This window comes from Parus major, chromosome 2 (assembly GCF_001522545.3).
Source record: "Parus major isolate Abel chromosome 2, Parus_major1.1, whole genome shotgun sequence".
Taxonomy (NCBI): Eukaryota; Metazoa; Chordata; class Aves; order Passeriformes; family Paridae; genus Parus; species Parus major.
In genome coordinates this window covers 117,249,063-117,271,223 of record NC_031769.1, presented here as the reverse complement: position 1 = coordinate 117,271,223, position 22,161 = coordinate 117,249,063, and the positions used below count along the sequence as shown (strand labels likewise).

The following is a 22,161-nucleotide window of genomic DNA, read 5'->3' as shown; positions in this document are numbered from 1 at the left end:
CAGATAATTTCGTACTATCAGGTCTTTTATTTTATTTATTTTTTTTTTAGTTAGACTGCTCATGTTTGCCTGCTTTGAACTTAAAGGTCAAACTTAAAGATGATCTTCAGAGAGAAGCTGTCCCTTCAGATGAGGTACAAATCACATCTTAAGTCTAGATGTATTTCATTTCAGATAAGCTCTTTCAGGCAGGTGGAAATGAATTGATTAAAAATGCTCTCCATACTTCAAATGTAATCTTGTGTCTGCAAATTTTGTTTCTACCTTTGACATACATATATATTTTTATTTTTATTTTTTACAATAATTATTCTATTTTGACTATTTTCTATTCTTTCTATTTTGAAATCCATTTTTTTTCCAAGCAGAGGAATGTGCTTGCATTTCTGATTTTATGAATGAGGGAAATAAACTATAAGCTCAGTTAAAGGAATGGAAAGAGGGGAAACCGAACTTTATATGAAGTCACAATGTGAATTACTACAAGCTTGTTTTCTTTGTAAGACATGATACTATATTTCATATCTGATGGCTTTCACCAGAAATGTTATTTATAATCAATTATGTTGCTTTAAGTTAAGAATTGAGATTTGCTTTTGACTTTTCTAAATTTCAAAGGGCAACATATCAAGCTGCTGTGGCAAATCGAGAATTATTGATGACTCATATTCTCTAGAAATAGGCAAACATGCTTCACAATTTTAAACAACAGAGCTACTGATTTCATTGTGGCTTAGAGGAAGCATAAACCCACCATGCCCATAGAGTGTCTGCAGCCCTGCTCTTGCATACAGTGCAAGCTAGAATTTGGCTGACTAGAACAAATAATCAAGTGAAGTAATGAATGCTTGAGAGAATTGATAGGAGGACTGACTGTACTGAGTCTTTCTGCAGGATACACAATTGAGAATTTCTGTCTGTCCTGATCTTTCACTGTTTTCTCTTTGATGAATATGCTGATAAACGAATGTGTGCCATCAGTTGACTCAGGTAAACAAGAGTTGAGTTGAGTGCCCTTATCTTGCATGAATATTCTAGAGAGACCGGTGGAGTTAAAAATTACTTCAGGCCATTAAATTCTACCATTTTTTGAGGCTTAACCTTTCCCCCCTCCCTTAAATTTCAAACTTAATTAAATTAGTAGATTCCCAGCTCTTTTTAGGGGGGTTACCAGTGTTTGCAGGAATTCACAGAGTGCTATGTAATGTTGGGTTGCATTGGAGGTGTAAATGAAGTCTCACTTCTGACAAGAATTATGCTGATTATAATTGCTGCTACAGAATTTATGATTGGTAGTCAGTTTCATTTACCTTGTAACGTGCTACTTAAATGGCAATTATGCTTCCTTGCAAGAATATTTGAGAAACCAATTCCTGAGACAGAGAAGCTGCTTTTTTATGATTTGTTCAGATTTTGTTTTGTCTATCTCCAAAGACTTGCAAGGCTTTTCTTAGTCAGCATGTGCTATTTTCATGAAAGACACTAGTAAGAATCTTTTTGTTCCTTAAGAATCTTTAAGAATACTTGTTGCACTTGGTGAAACAGCTTTGTCTTTAAATTGTAGTTATTTGGATTTAAATAATTGTAGTGTGCCCTTTGATCAAACTCTCGTAGGAGGTCTATCTTATCTTGGTGTTTTTCTGCAATGTTTTTTCCTCTCATGTTCTTTACTAAAGAAATAAATGACCTCCCTCAACACATGTTTTCATGTTTCCACATTGAATTTCATTTTCTGTTCTCTTACTCCAATCTGTTATAATTTAACAACCCACATTTCCCCAGCAGTAGCAGTAACACTGGGTAAAGCATTTGTTTTCTTCCCCATGCTATCTTTCACCACATGGCAAAACCAGGTGTAGGAACTCATCCATGTTGTGGGATTTTTAAAAAAACTTTTAAAATTTAAGTTAAAAATACCAAGATTTATGTTCTTAATCCGGTTTTATTTTGTTACACTTTAAGTAGTATAGTCTCTCTCCAATTCTACGGCAGATGTGCAAGACAGTTGTACTGGCTTAATACAGACAGATGTTGCAGCCAGGAGGAAAGGTGTTAAGTGGCAGCTGATTTTTCTGCTGTTCAACACACTGAACAACATTGTAAATTTTTCTTGCTGAATAGTCTTTCTTTGTTCTGAGTAGAGTTGACTCATTTGTGTGCATAGCACATGTGAGCTACCTTCTTTCTTCAAGCAGCAAGAATTACAAAAAAGTAATAAAAATATCCAGGTGAAGTTAGTTTATGCTGTTTTTGAAATTTGCTGCCTGTGTCTCTTTGAATAGCTGTTGCTAGGATTGTAGCCTATAGAAACAGAATTTACACGGCTCACAAGTGTTTTAATACGTGACACAAGAAAGAAGAGCCAGGAAAATTATACACATTGTGAATATGAAGAAGAATATACAGCTGCAGGCTTTCTCCCCCTTATGTGATAAAGAAACATTATTGTCCTGTCAAAACTTTACTTCATTACAACAATAGCAGAGACATATGATGAGACATAGTGGGTAGACTTCATAGGGTTTTCCAGTATATTTATTCCAGTGCATTTTTTGGTGTACACTGCAATGGGCAATTCTGTTCCAGCTTTCCCTTTCCAAAACATGTGATGCACATGAGATGTGACAACTCAGGGTCATGTAGATCTACAGTGAGTTCAAATAGCTCTCTGACCTAATGAAAACTAAAATTGTCAGGCTATTTAAATGCAGTGCCTTGGTAGCTATTGTATAAGGAGATTGCAGATAGACATTGGAATAGGGGGAACTATTTTTTTTTTTGTGGTCACCCTCAGATAAACTGGATTAAAGTACACTGGAAAATAGTCTCTCTAGGCAAGATCCTTTTTATAGTCTGGTTTGGTGACTGTATTTGGTAAGCAACCAAGCTGCTTTTATGTTAATGGACCTTTTCAGCAACTTGTACCACCAGTTCAGAGCACGAAATCAGTTTACAGAGGTTGTGAGAGGAGGTGCCAAAGGCTGGCACAAGGTATTTGGAAGGTATGCCCTGCTTGATTTAACTAAATACACATGGCTATCCTCTTGTAACTGTTTAAAGATGTAAATAAAATGTCTGTTTCCATTCTTTGATAGTGGCCTAAGAAAAAACACATATTTGGATGTGGCTGGGAGTTTGCTGTAGATTTAATAAAGAATGACCCATGTGGTAATGAGAGGAAGCAGAGGATTTACTGCTGTAGGAAGTGAGCTTTTCAGCCACATGTTAGAAAATAAATTATATTAAGAAAATAAATTATATTAAGAATGACTATAGTTCAGTTATCCTTGGTAATGTGTGACCTATATGTGTGTCACCACTCCTCAAGTAGTGAAGCAACTTGACAGTAGTCTCAAAGGATTATTAAGGGAAATCCAGTTATAAAACCCCACTGATTGAATTATTCTGAATTAATTCTAAGCAGAATGAGGCCACTAGAGTAGTTTCTGCTTTTTTATAGATTTTCTAGTGATTCTATATTTGAAAATGTCATATCTTATAAACTGAAGGAGCAGGTATGAAGTTTGACTGAACCAAGACAGTTTGCGCATTTGGGTTTGTTCAGGTTTCTAAATTTACACCAGAGCTGTATATTCCTGAATGTTGTATTGTGTGCAGGGCTGGGGAGAAACTGTAGTTGTCTTTTAGTGCTGTCTAAAAACGGTTAAAAAGAAAACTGTGAATAAAGGAGAATACTGCTTCAAAGATTAAAAAAAAAAAAAAAAGGAGTATGAGACGTAATGAGTTTTGAAGTGCAAATAGAAAACTAGAGAAACACTTTGACAGGATTTGCTGCGAATCAGAAGCATGTCAGAAAATACAGCACGGGAAATAACAATAGATACTGTTACTTTCCTGTATTAGCACTCTTCAAAGGAATTAGTGTCATCTAAAGTTGAAGCACCCTACTAAAGTCTGTGACTTTTGAGTTTTGACTTTGTGTGTATGTACATGTAAACATTTCTCTACAGGATTCAGAGGTTACTCCTCTATGTTTTTCAAAGATGATGAGATACGACTTCTCATACCAAGGAAGCATTTCACTTGATTAGAGGGTTTCAAGATTTTGTAGAACATGACGAGGAGGATTTATACAGAATTTCATCAACAGTTACCAGACTCAAAATATAACTGCTGTTTGTTTGGAATGCTGCATCTTAAATTAACCTGCTTCCTTGGTTACTCCTTCAATACCTGTAAACATGAAGTTGCAATAGTGTAATATGTTGGAATGGAAAGCAAGCAGAAGTGTTCAAATATACTCCTGAGATTCTTTTATTTGTCTGTACAAAAATTATTTTCCCTTCTATGAATGCTAAATGAAGGCCACAGCAGTGATTTTCTTAAATCTCTACAGAGATATAAGATCCCTTTGCTGTTTTCTGTCCCTGTGCCATAGCTGTGTGAGCTATAATTTTACAGACAGAAGAAACTGGGTATAATGAAAAGGTGTAATTAATCCCAGCAAGAACCCCCCAGCAAGAGCCAGCAGTTGTACAGATGTGTAATTAACTAAAACTGAAGGCCGGTGCTGAAGTCTGGGCTCAGGAATTTTGAGAGGAAAGAAACACTTGATATTTTACAGTGGGGAGAATGGTACACAGGTAAAATTAACAATTTGGTGCTATATTGTGCTTGCTCTTGCATCTGCATTTCTTCCAATCCCATTTTTCTTTAGGTTAGTTGGATTAAAATAGATCAAAAACTGCACCCTGAAAGCCTAGTGACACTATCAGCCTCTTCTTGGACTCCCAAAAACAGGGTTGTTTTTTTTTTGTCCATCCTCTAGACACTGTTGAAGAGGGTTCAAGGGAAGGGAGGGGAGATCTCTGTTCATCCTGGAAGGTATGACGGGAAAAGCTATTTGCAGGATTTAGAGGAAGACATAATGCTGTGATATGTATCTTGGAAATTCCATTTAAGAAACAAATTCAGCTTTCATAATGAGTGGTTTGTTCTGCAGGCAACCCAAAATACTGATAAGTTCAGTACCATCTTTCTATAATGATTGCTATTACCAGTTTTAGTCAGGTCAACCTAATTTGATAATCTAGGGAAATAGATTAGTACAGTGTTATACTAAAATATGTGATCATTCTGTGCTGGTTTGAGATCCCAGAGAGGCTTTTTATAAAGCTTCCATTTTTTGTCTGTTTGCTGTTGCATGCACTGATACCCCATTGATATTGCAGATAGATGTATTAAAAGTTAATGAAGTTAATTGCACCTCTAACTTAGTAGTTAACTGCTGCAGTTAAAAAAGAAACAGGACAGGAAAATACCATTATCTGAGTTTGACAGTTGTCCACACCTCCTTAGTATGTTTCCTTACATTCCTTTCCAGTATGTAAGGAAATGTTCTGAAACTGGGGTAGTTCAGAGGCAGTGTGACACAAAGGCTCTAAGGGAGCAAGAAGAGTGGTCATCTGGAAGCATCAATAAAGTCTGTGTGTGTGTGTTCTGGACATTGTCTCTTGGCAAATCTTGAGCTTTGTGGAAGATCTGTAAGTGGTTTAGATGTTATGGATAATGTTTGGATAAAAGCAAATGCTAAATTTCCAGCATATATTTTTACATAAGCTTGCCCACAGAAAGTATCTTTGAATAATCTTTTTTTTTTGTATAGTGGAGCTTAAGTTAAAAACAGCTATATATTTCTCCAGTTCCATTATTTAGACTCCTTAGACGTAATTATTTTATGTTTTTTTCTCAAGTCTGTTAGTTCCTTTTGGGTGTTAGTACTTTAACTGAATAGGCAAGAGACTTCTTGACACAGCTTGAAGCTAACAGATATCCATAAATGAAATAAGTTTGAGATGTTTCCTGAGAAATACATTCTAATAACCAGGTTTGGGGAAGAATGTACTCAGCATGATCTGTTTAGAATTTCATCTCAATGACGGAGAAATTGGGTTTTTTATTCCTCTCAGATTTATATGGCTTTAGTACTCTAAGTTCAAACTTGGTACTTTTTTTTTATTAAACTGCTACCATATGTGTAATAATCTTATTACATAGTTGGAAGGTAGTTAATTAACGTTATCTTCAAATAAATGCAGGATTTTTAGTTTTGTATTACAGAGTTTTTGTATACCTTGACATGGAGAAGGACATTGTCAGTATTGTTAAGAGGGAAAATGTGGGGTCTTTTAATCATTTAGTTGCCATAATATTTTGCATGATATTGGAGACACACACTAGAATACTTGGATGGAAAAATGCAAGCAAAGTCAATTCAAAAGCTTTAATGTTTTAATTTGATTTCAGCTTTTTTTGTAATGTTGATAGTGATGTAATTTAAATTCATCTTCTCTGCTTGTTCCTTAGATCTTATCCACCTGCTTTGACTTGAAAGAATTGAATGTAAATTGCTTCCTTGTCACACTAGTCTTCTATGGTATAAGTCATGTGAACTCCAAACATTGAACTCGTTTCCTTGAATTATTGCAGCCTGTGCTGCTTTGGATAGTTCTACCTTCTGATTACCCAAGATAGTTACTGTTCTTTAAAATGTCTTGAATTCATTATATATTTAATAAGCTTTTATTCTGATGCTTACAGTGAGTATTAGGCTTTAGATGTGCAGATCCTTGTGCAATTAAGAATTATGCATGTGCTTTTTTGGCAGGTAACGTCAGTTGTTTAGAATAAGGTATTATGGGTCTGTAATATGTATTTGTTCTTGAATAAAATTCTGATGCAAGAATGGAAAACCAGAATGAGAGCTGTATCAAATACATTTAAATGTATGAGGTTTACCTAGCATCATATTTTGTAATGAACTTGTAAATATTTTTCTGCTTTATGGCAAATAGTTTGCATTTTTCCAATAGTAGCAAGTTTCATCAGATTTTTTTTTTCTGTAATCTAATTGTACAGTTTGATGCTGACATCATAGAACTTAGCTCTGTGTAACATTCCTGAAGGTAACAGTTTAGTTATTCCTTACTTGATGAGAATGTTATCCTTGACTTCTGCCAAAGTACAACTCTAGAATATTTCTACTTCACTTAGTATGACAGCATATTTAGGTAACCAGAAGGAAGTAATACCTAAAGATACCTATTTGAAATTTAGGTTATTAGAGATGCCCTTTGATGTAGTTAAGGTTTAAATCATACTTTGAATTGGATACACAAGGGTAAACAGTCAATTATTCTTAAATTGGAGTTTTGTTCAGTATTATAATCCAGTATTGCCCACAGCACCTACTTGACCTATTTGGCCATTTTGATGTTGCTGTTTAGTGTTACTGTCATTACAGGGAAATTAGTTGATTTTATAGTTATACATTAAATTAACTGATAATAAGGTGTTAAAGGAAGAAAGAGAAAACTGGGAACTAGATTGATTTTTTAATACTAATAACTATAAGCAGTCTGAAGATAGTAAGGAAAAGTGTTCAAATGACATGTTAAAAGTAGTGAATTCAAGCTAGAGAGGTGAGAATGAAATTATGGATGCCTGTGGTGGTTTATCTCTGGCCAGCACCTAGGCCCTACACAGCCTCTCACTGGCTTGTGTCAGAGAGAGAGCTGGAAGGATAAGAGTTCTAGAACTTTGGGTTGAGATAAAAACAGGTTAATTAAAAGAAAAAAAAAATAAAAAAAGGAGAAATGATAGTGAAAATCAAACCAAAGAAATTTGTGATGCAAAAAAAATGCAGTAGCTGACCACCAGGTGACCAATCCTAGCCAGTCCCCAAGTAGCAACAGGCAAACTGCACACACACACCCTGTCCCAGTTTTTTATTTCTGAGCATGACACCCTGGGAAATAGAATACCCCTGAGATCTGTAGGGATTGGCTGTTGTGACTGTCCTCTCACAACTCAGTGGGTTTCCCCAGCTTACTCACTGGTGGGGTGGAGTAAGAAACTGAAAAAAAGCCTTGACTCTCTGTAAGCGCTGCTCAGCAGTAACTAAAACATTCCTGGATTACCAACAGTGTTTCCAGCACAAATCCAAAACACAGCACCATATACAACCTACTGTGAAGAAAATTAGCTCCAACCCAGCCAAAACCAACAACAAAGGTCTTAGATGTTTTCAGAGATTTCTTTGAAATTATGATGGTCTGTAGAAGTGCAGATGAAATGGAAAATGATGTTGAAACTCATGTACGTGACTCATTATGCCTGTTTGGTGAAACAGTTGATGCATGTCATTATAAAACTGCAAAATAATATATCTCTTTGATCAGTTCTAGCTTTGGTGTGCAAAAGCTTCATGTATTTCCATTAATTCTGTTGTAGAGGTCGCAGAATTCTATAAGGAGGTCTTCTGGAGCTGTGTGTGAATGTGAGATTCAGAAGGAGTTTATTTTGTCATTTCTGCTGCACTTTAAATAATTACAGTTAGTTCCATTTTGGGGCACTTGATCGTTTCAGTGCCATAGAGTAATCTGAGCTGTTTTTCACAGTAATTCTGTGTTTACATCACAGATAATCCAGAGGAAGCTGTTGTCCTTCCTTACGGTTTTCATACCCTGTTTCAGCATCTCCCATCCTCTTTATTTCTTCCCTCCAGAATGAATGGTGATTCTGAGATAATAAGCTTTTCCAGCTCTGAGATCCTCTCTGTTGCAGTTTTGGTTTTGTGTTTAAAAAGAGGGAGAGCAAATTAAGGAATGTTGTCCAGCCTGGCTTCATCTTTCTTTTCTAGCTAATTTTTAGTTCTGCAGGGTTTACTTTTTCCCATTTAAAAGAATGCATGAGTAAGTGTTCTGCTTCATTTGTCTTTAACAGATTATTTATCTAGCATGAGAATTGTTAGCTACCCTTATTACAATCTGTTTTTCTGCTGATAATGCTTCTTGAATTTTTGTATGCTTCCTACTGGATGTGGTTGATACATGACCATGAAATTGTACTCTGATTAACTTGTGTTCTGGCATTGAGAGCAGAGGGAGCGATCAGACAGTGAAAGAAATTAGTTTTTTTTCTATTCTCAAGGGTAAAAGCAAAGTTCAAGTCTGCTGTTTTACCTCATTTATACTAATAGTATCATGTCATGCTTCTCTGCAATTACAAATATTTTAGTCTTGTAAAAATAATTGATGTCAGCCACTGTAAGAACCTTTCTTTTTATTTAACAAAGGTTGTAAAATCAGTGGTTCCACATTAATAGACTTAGGCAATGCTGCTTGAAATAGTAGTAACATTTAATTAGATTGACACTTCTATAGCATTTTACCTCTGGTCAGTTTTGTTGGAAACTTTAAACTTGTAAGTTATTCAGTTTTATCTGTTGGTTGATAATTTTGTTTGATGGACAGACTTTAGAGTGATCTCAGGGAGCAGAGTTCCTGGCTATGAATGCTAAGGTGAGAGGTAAAATAATGGAAGGTATGAAGATGCTGGAAGGGAAGAAAAGAGTTTCTTTTCCTTTCTGTTGGTCATGAACTTGTCTTCAAGTGAGTAAAAGTCATAATGTCATAATCTGGGAGGAAGGTATACTTTACTGAAACATAGCTGACCATGAGTCTTATTACTGTTACTTACTGAGGAATGGTAAGACACTTGGTGTCTAGGATATGGAATTATTTTCATGTTTTGTCTAGTCCTGGGTAGCCCAGATTTGATCAACTTCTGGAGTAGCTTTTTCTGGGATGACCCACTGACCTGCTAACCTCTGGGGTTTATTGGGGGTGAATATGAACATCAGTCTTACCAGAAGTACAATACAGGTTTTGAGGTGATGTGCATTTCATAAGTTCAGTTTTCTCAATATTGGGAAAATCAGTTAGTAAACATATTTCATACTAGTGATTTGTACTAAAATGTCAAGCATGAGAACCTATTAGGTAAGTGAATCAATATGACCATGTAAAAAGGTAAATGAAGGACAGGGTGCAGATAAAGTGTACTTTTGCTGCATTGGGGCTTTTGTCAGAATCAATCCATGCTACTCGTTCAAGGCCTATACACAAAAATCAAAGTAAAGTGTTTGGTTTAGTTGATTATGGTTTTGCGTGTTTGAGCAGGACTTGATACTGGAATAGATCTCCTGAGATTTCTTAAAAAACACACACATTCATTCTTGATCCTGTAAAGTTTATTTCAAGTGTGTATTGCTTCAGCACTGGGAAATCTAGGCTTTGTGAAATTTCCTATGATTTAAGCATTCAAAATAGCTAGAGAATAGACAAGACCAGTCTTGAATCAAAGATGTTTCCTAAAATTAGTTCCAGTAATTTAAAATTATTTTGAAAATGTATTGTTAAAAAATTGCTGAAAATGTTTGCCAAAAGCATTCAACTAGTCATCCTTTGTTATATTTTAAAATAGTATGAAATAGGCCATTACAGACTTTTTTTCTCTCCCTTAGTCATTACTGTGGTATCTAAGACTTTAAAAACAGGGGTGATTATTGGTCATTCAGATTTCACATAAGAACTAGCAGTGATGGATTGTTTGACTGTGTTTCTGTATAATCCGTATTTATCAAGCAGTATATATATTATATTCTTTATGAGTAAATTAATAGTTCAAGTGATATTTGTGTTTTCCTTATTATTTCTATATACATCAGCTGTGAAAAGAGCTGGCCAGTGTCTTCACAGAAGCATTCCAGGGACATGATGTTTAGTTGGCATGACTGGATGCAAATTTCAGCATCCAGTTTTGAATATAGATTTGCAAAGTAATTATGATACAGTTTACAATCAATGCAGGTGGAGAGTAGAGGTATTTACAAAATTGTAGACATATATTTTCTGTTTTATAATAATCCTGTTTTCAAATGTTTGCCTAAATAGTTTTGCTTTCCAGTAGTTTTTGGTTATTTAATTTTATATATGTGCATATGATACCATCTCTATAACTATATCTTTGTTTCATTTTGCAGAGGAAATAAAGGCTGAAACAGAAAAGCAAAGGTATGTGATAGTTCACTGTATTAAGTGATAGTGCTTTTAACATCTTAACATTTGTACCATACTTATTCTGCACGGGGAGTATGAGCTCTCTCTGAAAAGCATTTTCACCATATTTTGGGTGCTGGTTGGTATCTGGAAATGTACAAAGTGCTGCTTTATGTGACCAGCTGTTACAGTGCAAGGCACAGGGTTTGGGAGAAGCAGCAGAAGGTAGGTTAGAGGGAGCAGGGTGGTACTGTCTGGCCAGGGAGCATTGGAAATAGGGTTCAAAGTTGGACAAGATCTTTGTGGACAGCACAGAAATTTCTTTCAGTGTATTAGTGGAAGAGCCTTGAAGTCAATTCAGAGAAGAGGGAGGAACGCAGGTAAGACTTGAAGTGAGTAATTATGGGTAGGAGACTGGGGTGAGGAAGTGGGAATGAGGAGAGAAAAGTAATGTAACTGGCATAGATAGTGTCTGGAAAGGACAGGGAATAGGTGGTGTGGATTTGTGAAGGCAGTTCTACAAGTGAAGGTAAAACAAAAAAATTTATATTCAGCAGTCTTTTGCTGTCAATCTTTAAGTATTGAAAAGCTGTGAGATCTGTTAATGGTATTTGATTACATGTTCCATGGGATTGCCTTCCTCATCCAGTGTACATTCCTTGCTCTAAGTCAGGGCCATGTGGTGAAGACTGTTCATACCACTTGTTGAAAGAATTGGATCAGTGGGTGAAACTGAGGATGAAAGTGTTCTTAGGCAGCTGGGTACTGCGTGCAGATCTCTGTTCTGCCCTGTAACTGGATTTCAGTATTGGGCAGATCATTTAAACCACAGCTGTCAAAGATGGTAATGATTTCTGCTTCATCTCCTGGATATTTGAGTAGAAATTTACAATTTTGGTTTGGAAGATAAAATCACTTCTAGCTGTAATAAAGTCAGTGGGAACTTTGTTTCAGAAGATGTAAAGGAAAATTTAATATCAAATATGTTGAAAAGTTCAGTCTTGCAGGTTATAGAATTGGGCACATAAAACTTAGTGGGTGCATCTGATTGAAATTGTGCGTTGCTTTCCACCAGCAAAATTAAGTCGGTGAGCTCACAGTAAGACTGTAAAAATAAATTTAATATTTATGTAGTGTTTAGAAAATGTTGCATCCAGCGCTACAAGATTTTCTCAGACAGAAAGTAATAATGTGAATTTCTAATGGATTTTTCTTAGGTGGTATAAGTAAAGCAGAAGTCCACATTGTGAAGCATCATAAGAAAAAATCGCTTTATGTTAAATATTCAGTGAGAGATGTTTATTCTGGGCACTGAATAAGGAAAAGTCCTATCCTGTAGTTAAATAACATGATAAAACTGATGAGACCACAGAAGTAAAATCATTTATACAAATGTGGTTGAGCCATTTCTGAACTTCAGGTGCATAATTTCTGCCCTATCAATATCTGAAGTTGTGATTTTTTTGAAGGTAGAATGCCTATAGGCATTTTCTAAATAGATTTTTTGTTTCTTTGGTGCTGTCTTTATTTTGACAGTAGCCTTTTGCTGCTGTGAAGGCTTTGCTGGACTTGGAAATTGTGAATGGACTTTTCTGTTCTTACTGTAGAGTCAGATTGTTGAGGTGCAGTAGAAAATAATGTTTTTCTTGGCCATCGAATAGAGAAACTTCTGGGTCTATTAAATTATCTTCAGGTTCTTGCTTCTGTTATTGAGATTCAATTACCCTAATAAGAGATTTCTAATGATCAGTCCTTAAATTTTTCCAGTCCCTGATCAAGGTAACTGATGTCAGTTAACCTGGAATGAACTGAAGAATAGATCATTTCCACTTTCCCATAATTTTGCATGGAAAACAGCTCCTTTTGTTCTGCTCTTTGTTTTTTAAACAGAACTGGTATTTGGTAGTAGGGTGGAAGGGATGGGAATAGAAAAGTACAAGCTGATTTATGTAACCATTACACAGCAAATGCTGCCAAAATAATTTTCCAAATCCATTATTTGATACATGCCTCAGCCTTTCTCTATGGCTAATACATAAATATCAGCATATTTAATAATTCCCATGCTTTGTAGATGCCTTCATGGAAGAAAGTTTTGTGGATAGTTTCTAGGTTTAGAAGCAATTCACTGACATTAAGAAGAAAAGTGCTTTTGAGTTTCTCTCGTTTCTCTCCTCCTCTCCCTGCTGTCCCTTTCCATTACATTATCAGCAGTGTGGATGAGCTTACTGAGTTGCTTTTCCAGAGACAAATGTGTATCATCTTCCATATTTAATGTCTTGCCCATTTTAAAATAACTTCCAATTAAGAGATGCTCCAGGCTTATGTAGTAGCTTGCTGTGGCATGGGTTCTTCATTTTCGGAATCTCACTGTGGCCTGCTCTTTGTTTTGAATAATTCTGGGTTTATTTCCAGAGTGCTCTTTTTAACTTCATTTTAATGGTTTCAGTGGACATAATCACTAGATGAGAAACAATCTTGTCATAAGATATAAGGAACAGATTACTGCCCTTTCGTTCCTCAGAGTAAAGCTTTTATAGGAATATCAGAGAGATTCAAGAACATAGAAGGATAATGTACTTCCTCTGCAACTTATCTAATTAGGGTGTTGTTCAAAATTACTCTTTTTCCAGCAAAACAATACAGGGCAGTAAATAAACCTATGCATCCAATAAAAAACCAAACCTCTGCTTTTCTTGAGGAAAAAAATGTGTAGGGATAAACTCTTAAACTTTCAAAAGAGATGTAGTCTATAAAAAGTAGCATCTTAATACTAGTTACTCACTCTAAAGACTTAGACTTTGGATGCCCTTTTTAAGCAACCTAAACAAGATCTGTTTCCATGTGATATCATTTCAAGACAATCCAGAAAATCTTGAAAAGCTGACACTAATTTATATTGATTAGTTTAAGGCCCACTCCATGATGCGTGGGACTGCAATCATGCTTTGGATTTATAATAAACTCTTAGCGGTTCATTTTGGAAACATGAAATTGAATGCATTCCTTGAAGCATCTGTTTTAATTAGCAACATGCATAGGAGCTGTATTTGAATGGAGTTGTTATACCAAGATCTGTTTGAATTACTGCAAGAATTCTATAAGCCTTCACTACAGAATATGACATTTTGCACTTTTTTTTATACTGCTTTTCAAGCCTGTGTAAGACAGTGTGGTTTAACTTTTATCTAAAGATACCTATGTATGTACAAAAAAGGTTGGGAATGCTTTATATAAATGTGATGAGTTATTTTCTGAAATGAAAAATCTGAACATCTTGCTTTGAGCTAAAGTCAAACTGCATTGATGCACTCAAAGAATGACCCATTCCTAATTATCCTTTTTTGGTAAATATTAATGAGGAAGACCTTTCTAAAGGTGCTGTAATCAATAAAACTTCAACAGCTCATCATTTTCTTGCTTTTGTACAGTTAATCATTTCAGATGATTACCCAAGTGAGATATGTTGGTAGCCACTCAGCTCTTAAATTAAGTGGTGTTACCTGAAGGAGAGGTTAAGATAAAGGTTCATCTCATTGTGTTCTGGTAGTTTGTTGCTTTTGTCTAGTGTGGGGAGTCCTTTGGTATTTGAGAGGAAGCAAGTCTTTCTGTTTCCAAACCAGCAGGTACCACTGGATGGATATCCCTTTAGTGTGCAAGTGGGTCAATTTGCCTGGTTCATGAAGGAGCCATGAAGTAGAAAAGGTGTTAAGAATACTTTACATATTACTATTGCTAGAAGTTAGTCTTCCTAAGGTTAATTTTCTTGATATTTTAATATTTTATTTATTCATAAATATTTATTATAATTTATTCATAAATGTTGTGGTGGTGAGAATGATTTCTGTGATCACATTACGGTATTCTAATACAGACATTCTGTTTAGTCCCCCTCACGGAGAAGCAAAGTCTGGTTCAAGCACTCTTCCACCTGTGAAATCAAAGACAAGCTTCATTGAAGCAGACAAATACTTCCTACCATTTGAATTGGCATGCCAGTCCAAGTGCCCCAGGATTGTCAGTACATCTCTAGACTGTTTACAGGTCTGTATGAAGATGAGTGTTAGCTATCAACTGTAAAATCCTGTGGCTTTGGAGGGGGAGTACAGTTATATGTAATAAATAATGTCATGTGGCTTTTATGATTTTACTTGATTGCATGTACAACCAAATAGAATGTCTTTCTCACAAAAGATGAACGTATGCCTTATTTATTATGTAGTGTATGTGTGTGTTTCTTTCAGTATATATGTTTTACCACCGTTTGGGTTATTATATACAGCCACCTATTTCCATGTGATTAAATGTGCGTTGAGCTAACACAGCAGGTATAACATTAGCAAATTCATTTTATGCTATTTATAATTGCAATAAAATATTTTCAGTTTGAGATGTCTAGTCTCTCAAAACTCTTGAGGTTCCTGTAATGTTTCCAGAAGAAATTCTGCAGCATTGTATTTAGGTATTCACTCCTCCAGCTCAGCTCAATCGTGAGCTCAGTTCACAGGCACAGGCACATGTGCCTGGCCTGCTCTCGTACATAGATACAGACTGTTCTGTATGGCATGGGGATTTTACAGATACTCTTGTGCCTAAAGTGTTCAGAAGAGGATTTTACTAATTTTGTAATAAGTTCCACTTCTAAGTATTGAAGACCTAGGGAAAGCAAAGGATACTATAACATGTAAAACCAGAAGAAATGCTAAAAAATAAAACTCTAGTAGCTCAAATAGAAAGCATTTGCAGGTCGTTTATCTGGTATAAAAAACACATTTGTGTGCTGACTACATATGAGGACTTCTGTGATGTTAGTTTTTAGAATCCTATTTGTGTTAAAATACTAACTGATGAACAAAACCTTTAATGTTAATCTTGCTGACAAACTTTGTGTAGCAGTTGCTGAGTGAAAAAGGAATACATCTGGAAGATATGTAAAAAAAATCCTTGATGTTTTATGATACATGGGGTAAAAGATACTGTTTTAATTATTCCGTGCAAGTTAGAACTATCAAGTGATTTTTTTATTATAAAAAAAAAGCTGGCTTAATCTTTTAAAGCTCATATTTACATGGGTTTTTTTCTTCTCTCCAGAAACTTATAGCATATGGGCACTTGACAGGTAATGCTCCAGACAGTACAGCTCCAGGAAAAAAACTAATTGATAGAATTATCGAGACAATATGTGGCTGTTTTCAAGGCCCTCAAACAGACGAAGGGGTTCAGCTGCAAATAATAAAGGTAACATGTTTAATATTTGCTGTATTTATAGTGGTGGCAGCAGGAAGACATTCTTGACATGAGAGTTCAAAAGCAGAAGTGTTTAATTTGTGATGTTCATGGTAGTGTTAATGTATTTGCTTCATCCTGTTTCTTGGAAGTGGAAACTCCCTATCCTGTGCCCTTCTAGTTTCTCCCATTGCATTTGGGTGAACTCGTGGTTGTGGCCTCAAGTCTTGTACATAGACACTGGGTGAAATTCATTTACAGCAGACCTGTGGAGCCTCTAATTGTGAGGAATTACTGTCAAACAATCCTCCACTCTCAGTGGGGGAAATGGTGATTAAGCAGTAGATTTTCAAATCCATTTTGGAATTTGTTGATGAAATGCAATTAGACCTGGCAGTTGGACATTACCATGGTAGCTTTGTAGTGCTGTGTCAAACACTTTTGCTTGAAGGTGGTCCAGGGTTTGTTTCCACAGCTTATATAAATGTTGCATGTGGAGTTTGTACAAATGTTTCTGGGGAACCTGTTTTCTGATTGCAGCCATTAATTATGGGTATTTGTTTCAAGAAATTACTATGCCAAGTACTAGAATTTAGCTGCCTAGTGGAAATGCTGTACCCTGCTTCTGTAACAGCAGTCTTTGAATGGCTGTGATGGTGAACAGTGGTGAAAAATACAACTGAAGTTAGTTAAGAGACATTGAGTGTTTGTTACCTCATAATTTTGTGTATATGTATCCCAAGGCATTGGCATTTCTTGGAAATTCTATTTACTTGTATTAATGCAAAGACTATTTCGTTCATTTCCTCTTTTTCATAGCTCAAACCGTCCCTGTTCTTTTTTGCACTCCTGTTCTCCTGCAGATAGTTGTTAAAAATGGTCGTTCATGCTGCTGTTTTCTAGATTTGTTGTGTTGTTTTGCCCAAGCATTTAAGATGTTTTTCATCCTGCAAAGGCAAGTTTTTATTGATTTAAACTTTGAGTGGCTGAAACTATTATAACTCTCTCTCATTGTAATACTGTCTCTCTGAATGCTTTGTTATTCCAGTCCTTCCTGCATGAAGGGGATTTAAGAGCTAATACTCCTTATGTTCAGGGGAAGATTTGAGAAAGGAAATTCTTCAACAATTGTAAAGTGTGTTAAGTGTGTAGGCTCATTTAGTGCCTTAATTTTTTTACTGTTTAGATGTAGCTGATTAACATGTTAGAACAACTAGGAAAGTGGAGGGTACTGTTTTGACTTTGATTCCATCTTTGTCCAATAAACTGAACACCATAAAAAGATTGATAATTTTAAATAACCTTGGCAAAGACCAGAAATTCTGACTGCAGAAGAATTATGAAACTGCTAAGTCAATCATGTTCTCTTTGGCCTCATAACTCTCCAGTTCTGAGATGAATGTACACCCTGATTCTCCAGTATGATTTGAAGGATGTATCATACATCTTCTTAGACTCTTCTGTGGTTCTGGTGATTAGTATGTTGTCTGAAGAATTTTAATTTCATCAGGGAGATAGATAGAAGGCAGTGGACCTGGATCTCCCGCTTTTTTGTGCTGGTGTTCCCAGGCTGTTACCCACAATATAAGCAGCACTCCCACAGGACAGCTGCTTCACCAACACCACAGTAAAAGCTGAGAACTTTGATCACTTGGATACCTTCTTCTGGAGGATTGTCTTGGTTCTGCATGCAGAAGAGGTGCTAGCATAGCGTGCTGCCCTCACTCTGGCATTTGGGAGCCATCATGGGGTAAGAGTTAACATGCCGTGCTGTCTTCTAGTTACTGGGTGTCTTTCCAGGGGTGGAGTCATCGTAAGCCAGTTCCCAACTACCAGAGCCACATAGACATTCTGAAAATACCTTTCTGCTGACTACCAAGGAAATAATCTTGCTGACACCAAGAACTATGATTTGTCTTTTTTTAGTTATCTAAGCTTTAGAGTCATGTCCTGCAGTAGTTTTGATGGAGGCCAGTTTAGCTTTTCTGCACCTATCGTTTGCATGTTCTCTTCTCTGTAATGCCCATGCTCTTCATCTACAGACTCTGTGATGAGCCAGACTGAAAAATTGGCCTTTTCCTTCTTTTCCCTTGCATTTTAGTTTGATTTGGTGTAATTCTGATGTGAAGTCATGCAACTTTCTTGTGTAGTTGTTGTGTTGGGGATTGTTGTGGCAGAAACCATGGAAGTAATTAGACTGCTGATGCAATTAAAAGTGGTTTATTCAAATTGTGTGAAATAACATCCCTTGATTGAATCGTTCTGCCTCCAGGCTTGATTTCCTTTGGCTGCTGTGACATTTGTGTTGTGTGAGTGCAGACTTGCACTGACAGTTGCAGAGGTCTTACTTGAAGTTCTGTTTGCATCATTTTTTCTGGCCTCTTGGTGTCTGAAGAACTAAAACTATGGCAAAACTTTTTTTCTTTTTTTTTTTTTTTTTTTTTAATCTGTAAAGAAGGAATAGGGATGAGGAGGCAAGGTAGAACATGATATCAACTGTTTAGACTTATGCTTTCTTTCCATGGTTTGCCATATGGAAAGTATATGCCATTATCTAGGTACTTTTGCAGCTTAATTTACTAATGTTTGGCAGAGAAAGATTGTTGTTTGTGCTTGATAACTGTAGTCTGAAAAGTTGAATGTTATTTAGTGATTTTTTTTTAGTATCACTTAAATTCAAAAATTATTTATCTATGAAGGTTATTTGATATATTTGTTGTTTTGTGATTTAAGGAATTCAGTTTCCTGTGCTTTTTCAAAAGTCAGTCCATACTAGCACATTATCTTGTGATAAGTAAATGTTTGGACTTCAAGTTAACTTTAAAAAAATATTATTGAAAATAACCCTGTAGACCCTCTCAAAGGAAACAGAATTATGTGGTTCTAGTAGCTAATTCACACTAGAGAAGAGCTAGGGCTGCTGTGTTTTATGCGCCATTCCAAGTATTTGAGAGTTTCCAGGCAACTGAATTACGAAATTAAGACAAAGTAAGACCGTGCTGATCAGATGACAGCTGTAATGTGTCATAAATCTTCCAAAGATAAGATGATCAGAGTTGGCTGAGAGGAAGAAAAAACTGACCCTGAGCTGAAAGTTTTATTCCTGGTTCTAGTCATATTTGCTGTAACTGTGCTGTTCTTATAGAATATTCAGTGTGAGAGGAATCAAAAGTTTAGTGTTATAGATGGATGCTGGATATTTTTAGTAGAGGATTATTGTTAATTTAGTTTACCTTTAAAATTATGTTCATTTTGCCTCACAAACCATGATACTTCCTGAACTGTTCTAATGCATTTGTTTTAAATAATAAAAAATCCACTTGGCAAATGTGCTTCAGGCTAAAAGAAAAATTGCTGTGGGTGTCACACAAAGATATGATAATATGTAAGTCATGAAGTTATCCTGGAGATTTTTCTCCTTTCCCAAAGCCATCCAATGGTTGTTTATAAAGACAAATAAGCTTTATTTATAGTTAATAGGGGACAGCACAGAACGGTAGGGTCTTTCCCAGACAGAACAGTAAGTATGAAGGACTGGAGGGAAGGCATAAGGAAGCAAACTCACAGTCAGGGTGGTAGCCAGTAGTTTCAGGGCAAGGAAGGCTTGTTGGCTGTTGGTATTTTTGCAGGCTGTGTGACAGAGAAAGCTTTTGTGGAAGGACCTGAAGGAGAATGAGGTAGTGCTAACCTTTCACAAAGGTTTCCTTCTGTTTCTAAAGAGCAGCAAAGGGGAGGAGTAAATAAAGTAGGCTTTTTTTTTTTTTTTAAATCTTTCCTTTATTTCTTAGCTCACAGTGAAGATGCTGTGAAACAGATGAGCTAAGTGTGACCAGAAAGAGTGGAAACTCAATTGCAAAAAGCCTTGAGCAGCAGAACTTTAGGTGGTAGAAAAGAGCAATGTATTGCTTTGACTCCGTACGAGTAGCTTGCTGTTCTGACCTCTGCAGAGCCATTTTTCTGTCCAGGCTTTGCTCCCGGACTTTTCCCCTTACCCCATCTCTTGTCCTAGCAAGCATTTAATACTCTGCATCTGCTAAAATCACTTTTAAAACAAACAAAACCCCAAAGCTAAACACCAGAGAACCACCTGAGGGTGCTTTTGTTTTCTATGATTTTTACTTGTATTGGTGAGTTGCTGTTAAAAATAGCACAGGTGGCTTCATGCTCTGGATCTGTTGCAAAATAAGAGTGTGGCTGGGTGGAAGGTAAGATTTTTTTTACTCCATCTCTCAAGGATGTGTTGTGTAGCAGTTTCAGATTTTGAGTAATCCTGCTTCACTGTGGCCTGGGGTGATTGTCCTCACCTGTCACCCCTCTCTTCTTCCTTGTGTTGGAGGTAGTAGTTGTTTGGTCACAGTGTAAGGGGGAGTAATGTGAAGAAAAGTACTAAAATAAGAAAGGGAGGGTTTATTTTTCTAACATGTGAGTTGACAAGGGTTTCAGAGGAGCATTACTGCCATTCCTGAGCATAACGTGTGCTTTCTCAGGGTTAACTGTCATGCCATTGTGATTATGATATACTCTGTGATAGAGAATCAGGTGATGTTGTCTAGGGCATGTCATCAAATTGAGCCCTAAATGGAAGCTGTCAAGAGGGAAGGATGTTCAGAAAGTAATTGTAAAATACCTTCTGTCTTGCGTTTGTTCTCGTATTTCTACTGGATTGGCATACTAGTGGAAGAGAAATGGTGCTGAGATATGAAGTTAGAATGCCTGAGGATGAGTCTAAATTGTAAGGAAGATGGAAGATATTAGCAAGAGATGAAAGCTAAAAATGCTTATCAGATTGCAAATGTGTATGGTAGTCATTAAGATTCATGTCTAGTGCCTGGGAAGGAAAGAAACCCAAAGAAGTAACTATCAAGAGCTTTGTAAACTCTTGTGTAGTTTGATATCCGCAGGGAGAAAGAATGCCTGTAGAAATGCCCTGTAGAAAGACTGATTCTTCAGGGTGCACAGAAAATATTACTCAGTGAATTTGGATTAATATATTAAGGAGATGTGTCTCATTGTATGTTTGAAGTGTTTCTTTGCCTCTATACTTCTAATCATGTGGTGTGAAAAGAAGCAGGCTCTACTATTTATAACAAGCAGACTGAAAAAAACTTAGGAAATTGAAGCTGTTAAGCTAATTAAAACAAAAGAGCACATTGTCTATCTGTAGCCTTGTCACCTTTCTCTACTAGCTGGCTCTACTTTCTATTACTAAAAGTTGGGAAAAAAAAATCATAAGACTTAACTGAACTGAGATGAAAGTTAAGATTGAATTTTCAAGTATCAGCTTCTTACTCATCCAAACTTAAGAAGGAGACAGAAGGTGACACAAAGGAGTAACTTTATGAATGACATCATCAGAACCAGAGATGGAGTGGATCCGTCTGCACCTTTCATTAGTGTCTTTAGTGCTAGGCTGAAAGAGACCTTGTCTTCCAAGTGAAAAGCTGTAGGTGGTTCTTAAACTGATGTATTAAGTGTGTGTGTATACATGTCAGTGGTATAATTTGTAACTGAGATAAATAAATATTAACTAAATCTAAATACGTACTGTATTAGGTCCAGACAATAGTGGTTTGGAAAAAATAGCTGTTTGTGCCTGGCATCCACTTGTTCAGCTTGTTTTCAAGAGTGACTCATTTTACTTTTCAAGGGGTTTAAGTGTGTGATGGGTACTATTTCCCCACATCTTGGTGCCTTATGTGTATAGAAGTACTGACAATGTCAGTAAGAGATGTGAGGTATGGTTTGATTAATAAATTACACAACACTTGAATTAACTTTTGTTTTTAACTGTGATAAATTTTAATAATAAATTAAAAATAAATTTTAATAAGTAGGAGCTTTCCAGTGCTTCCAGTTCTTTCTTTTTTACCCTAAACATCCCACTGAATGGTAGCTATCAAAAGTTTTTAATGCTCAAAATTCCCTCATTCCTTCTAGTGGATGGCAGTGATGAATATGCAAACCAGGTTGCAAACCAGGCTCTTCCCCTTTCTTATCACTGTCCAACACACATCTCTGATAATGTTTTCAAACCCTATCCTCAGGTTTCATCTGCCTCTATTTCTGTCCTTTA

The 22,161-nt window shown here is 36.1% G+C and overlaps 1 protein-coding gene across 1 annotated transcript in view; it reads left to right on the top strand.

Moving 5' to 3' along the window:
* The window catches only part of ARFGEF1 (ADP ribosylation factor guanine nucleotide exchange factor 1), an 85,083-nt gene that overhangs the window by 16,150 nt on the left and 46,772 nt on the right, over positions 1-22,161 (top strand). Inside the window, exons 2-4 of the mRNA XM_015618776.3 lie at positions 10,847-10,877; positions 14,750-14,906; positions 15,954-16,100. Of these exons, the coding sequence (XP_015474262.1) occupies positions 10,847-10,877; positions 14,750-14,906; positions 15,954-16,100 (335 nt within the window). The remainder of the gene's footprint in view (positions 1-10,846; positions 10,878-14,749; positions 14,907-15,953; positions 16,101-22,161) is intronic.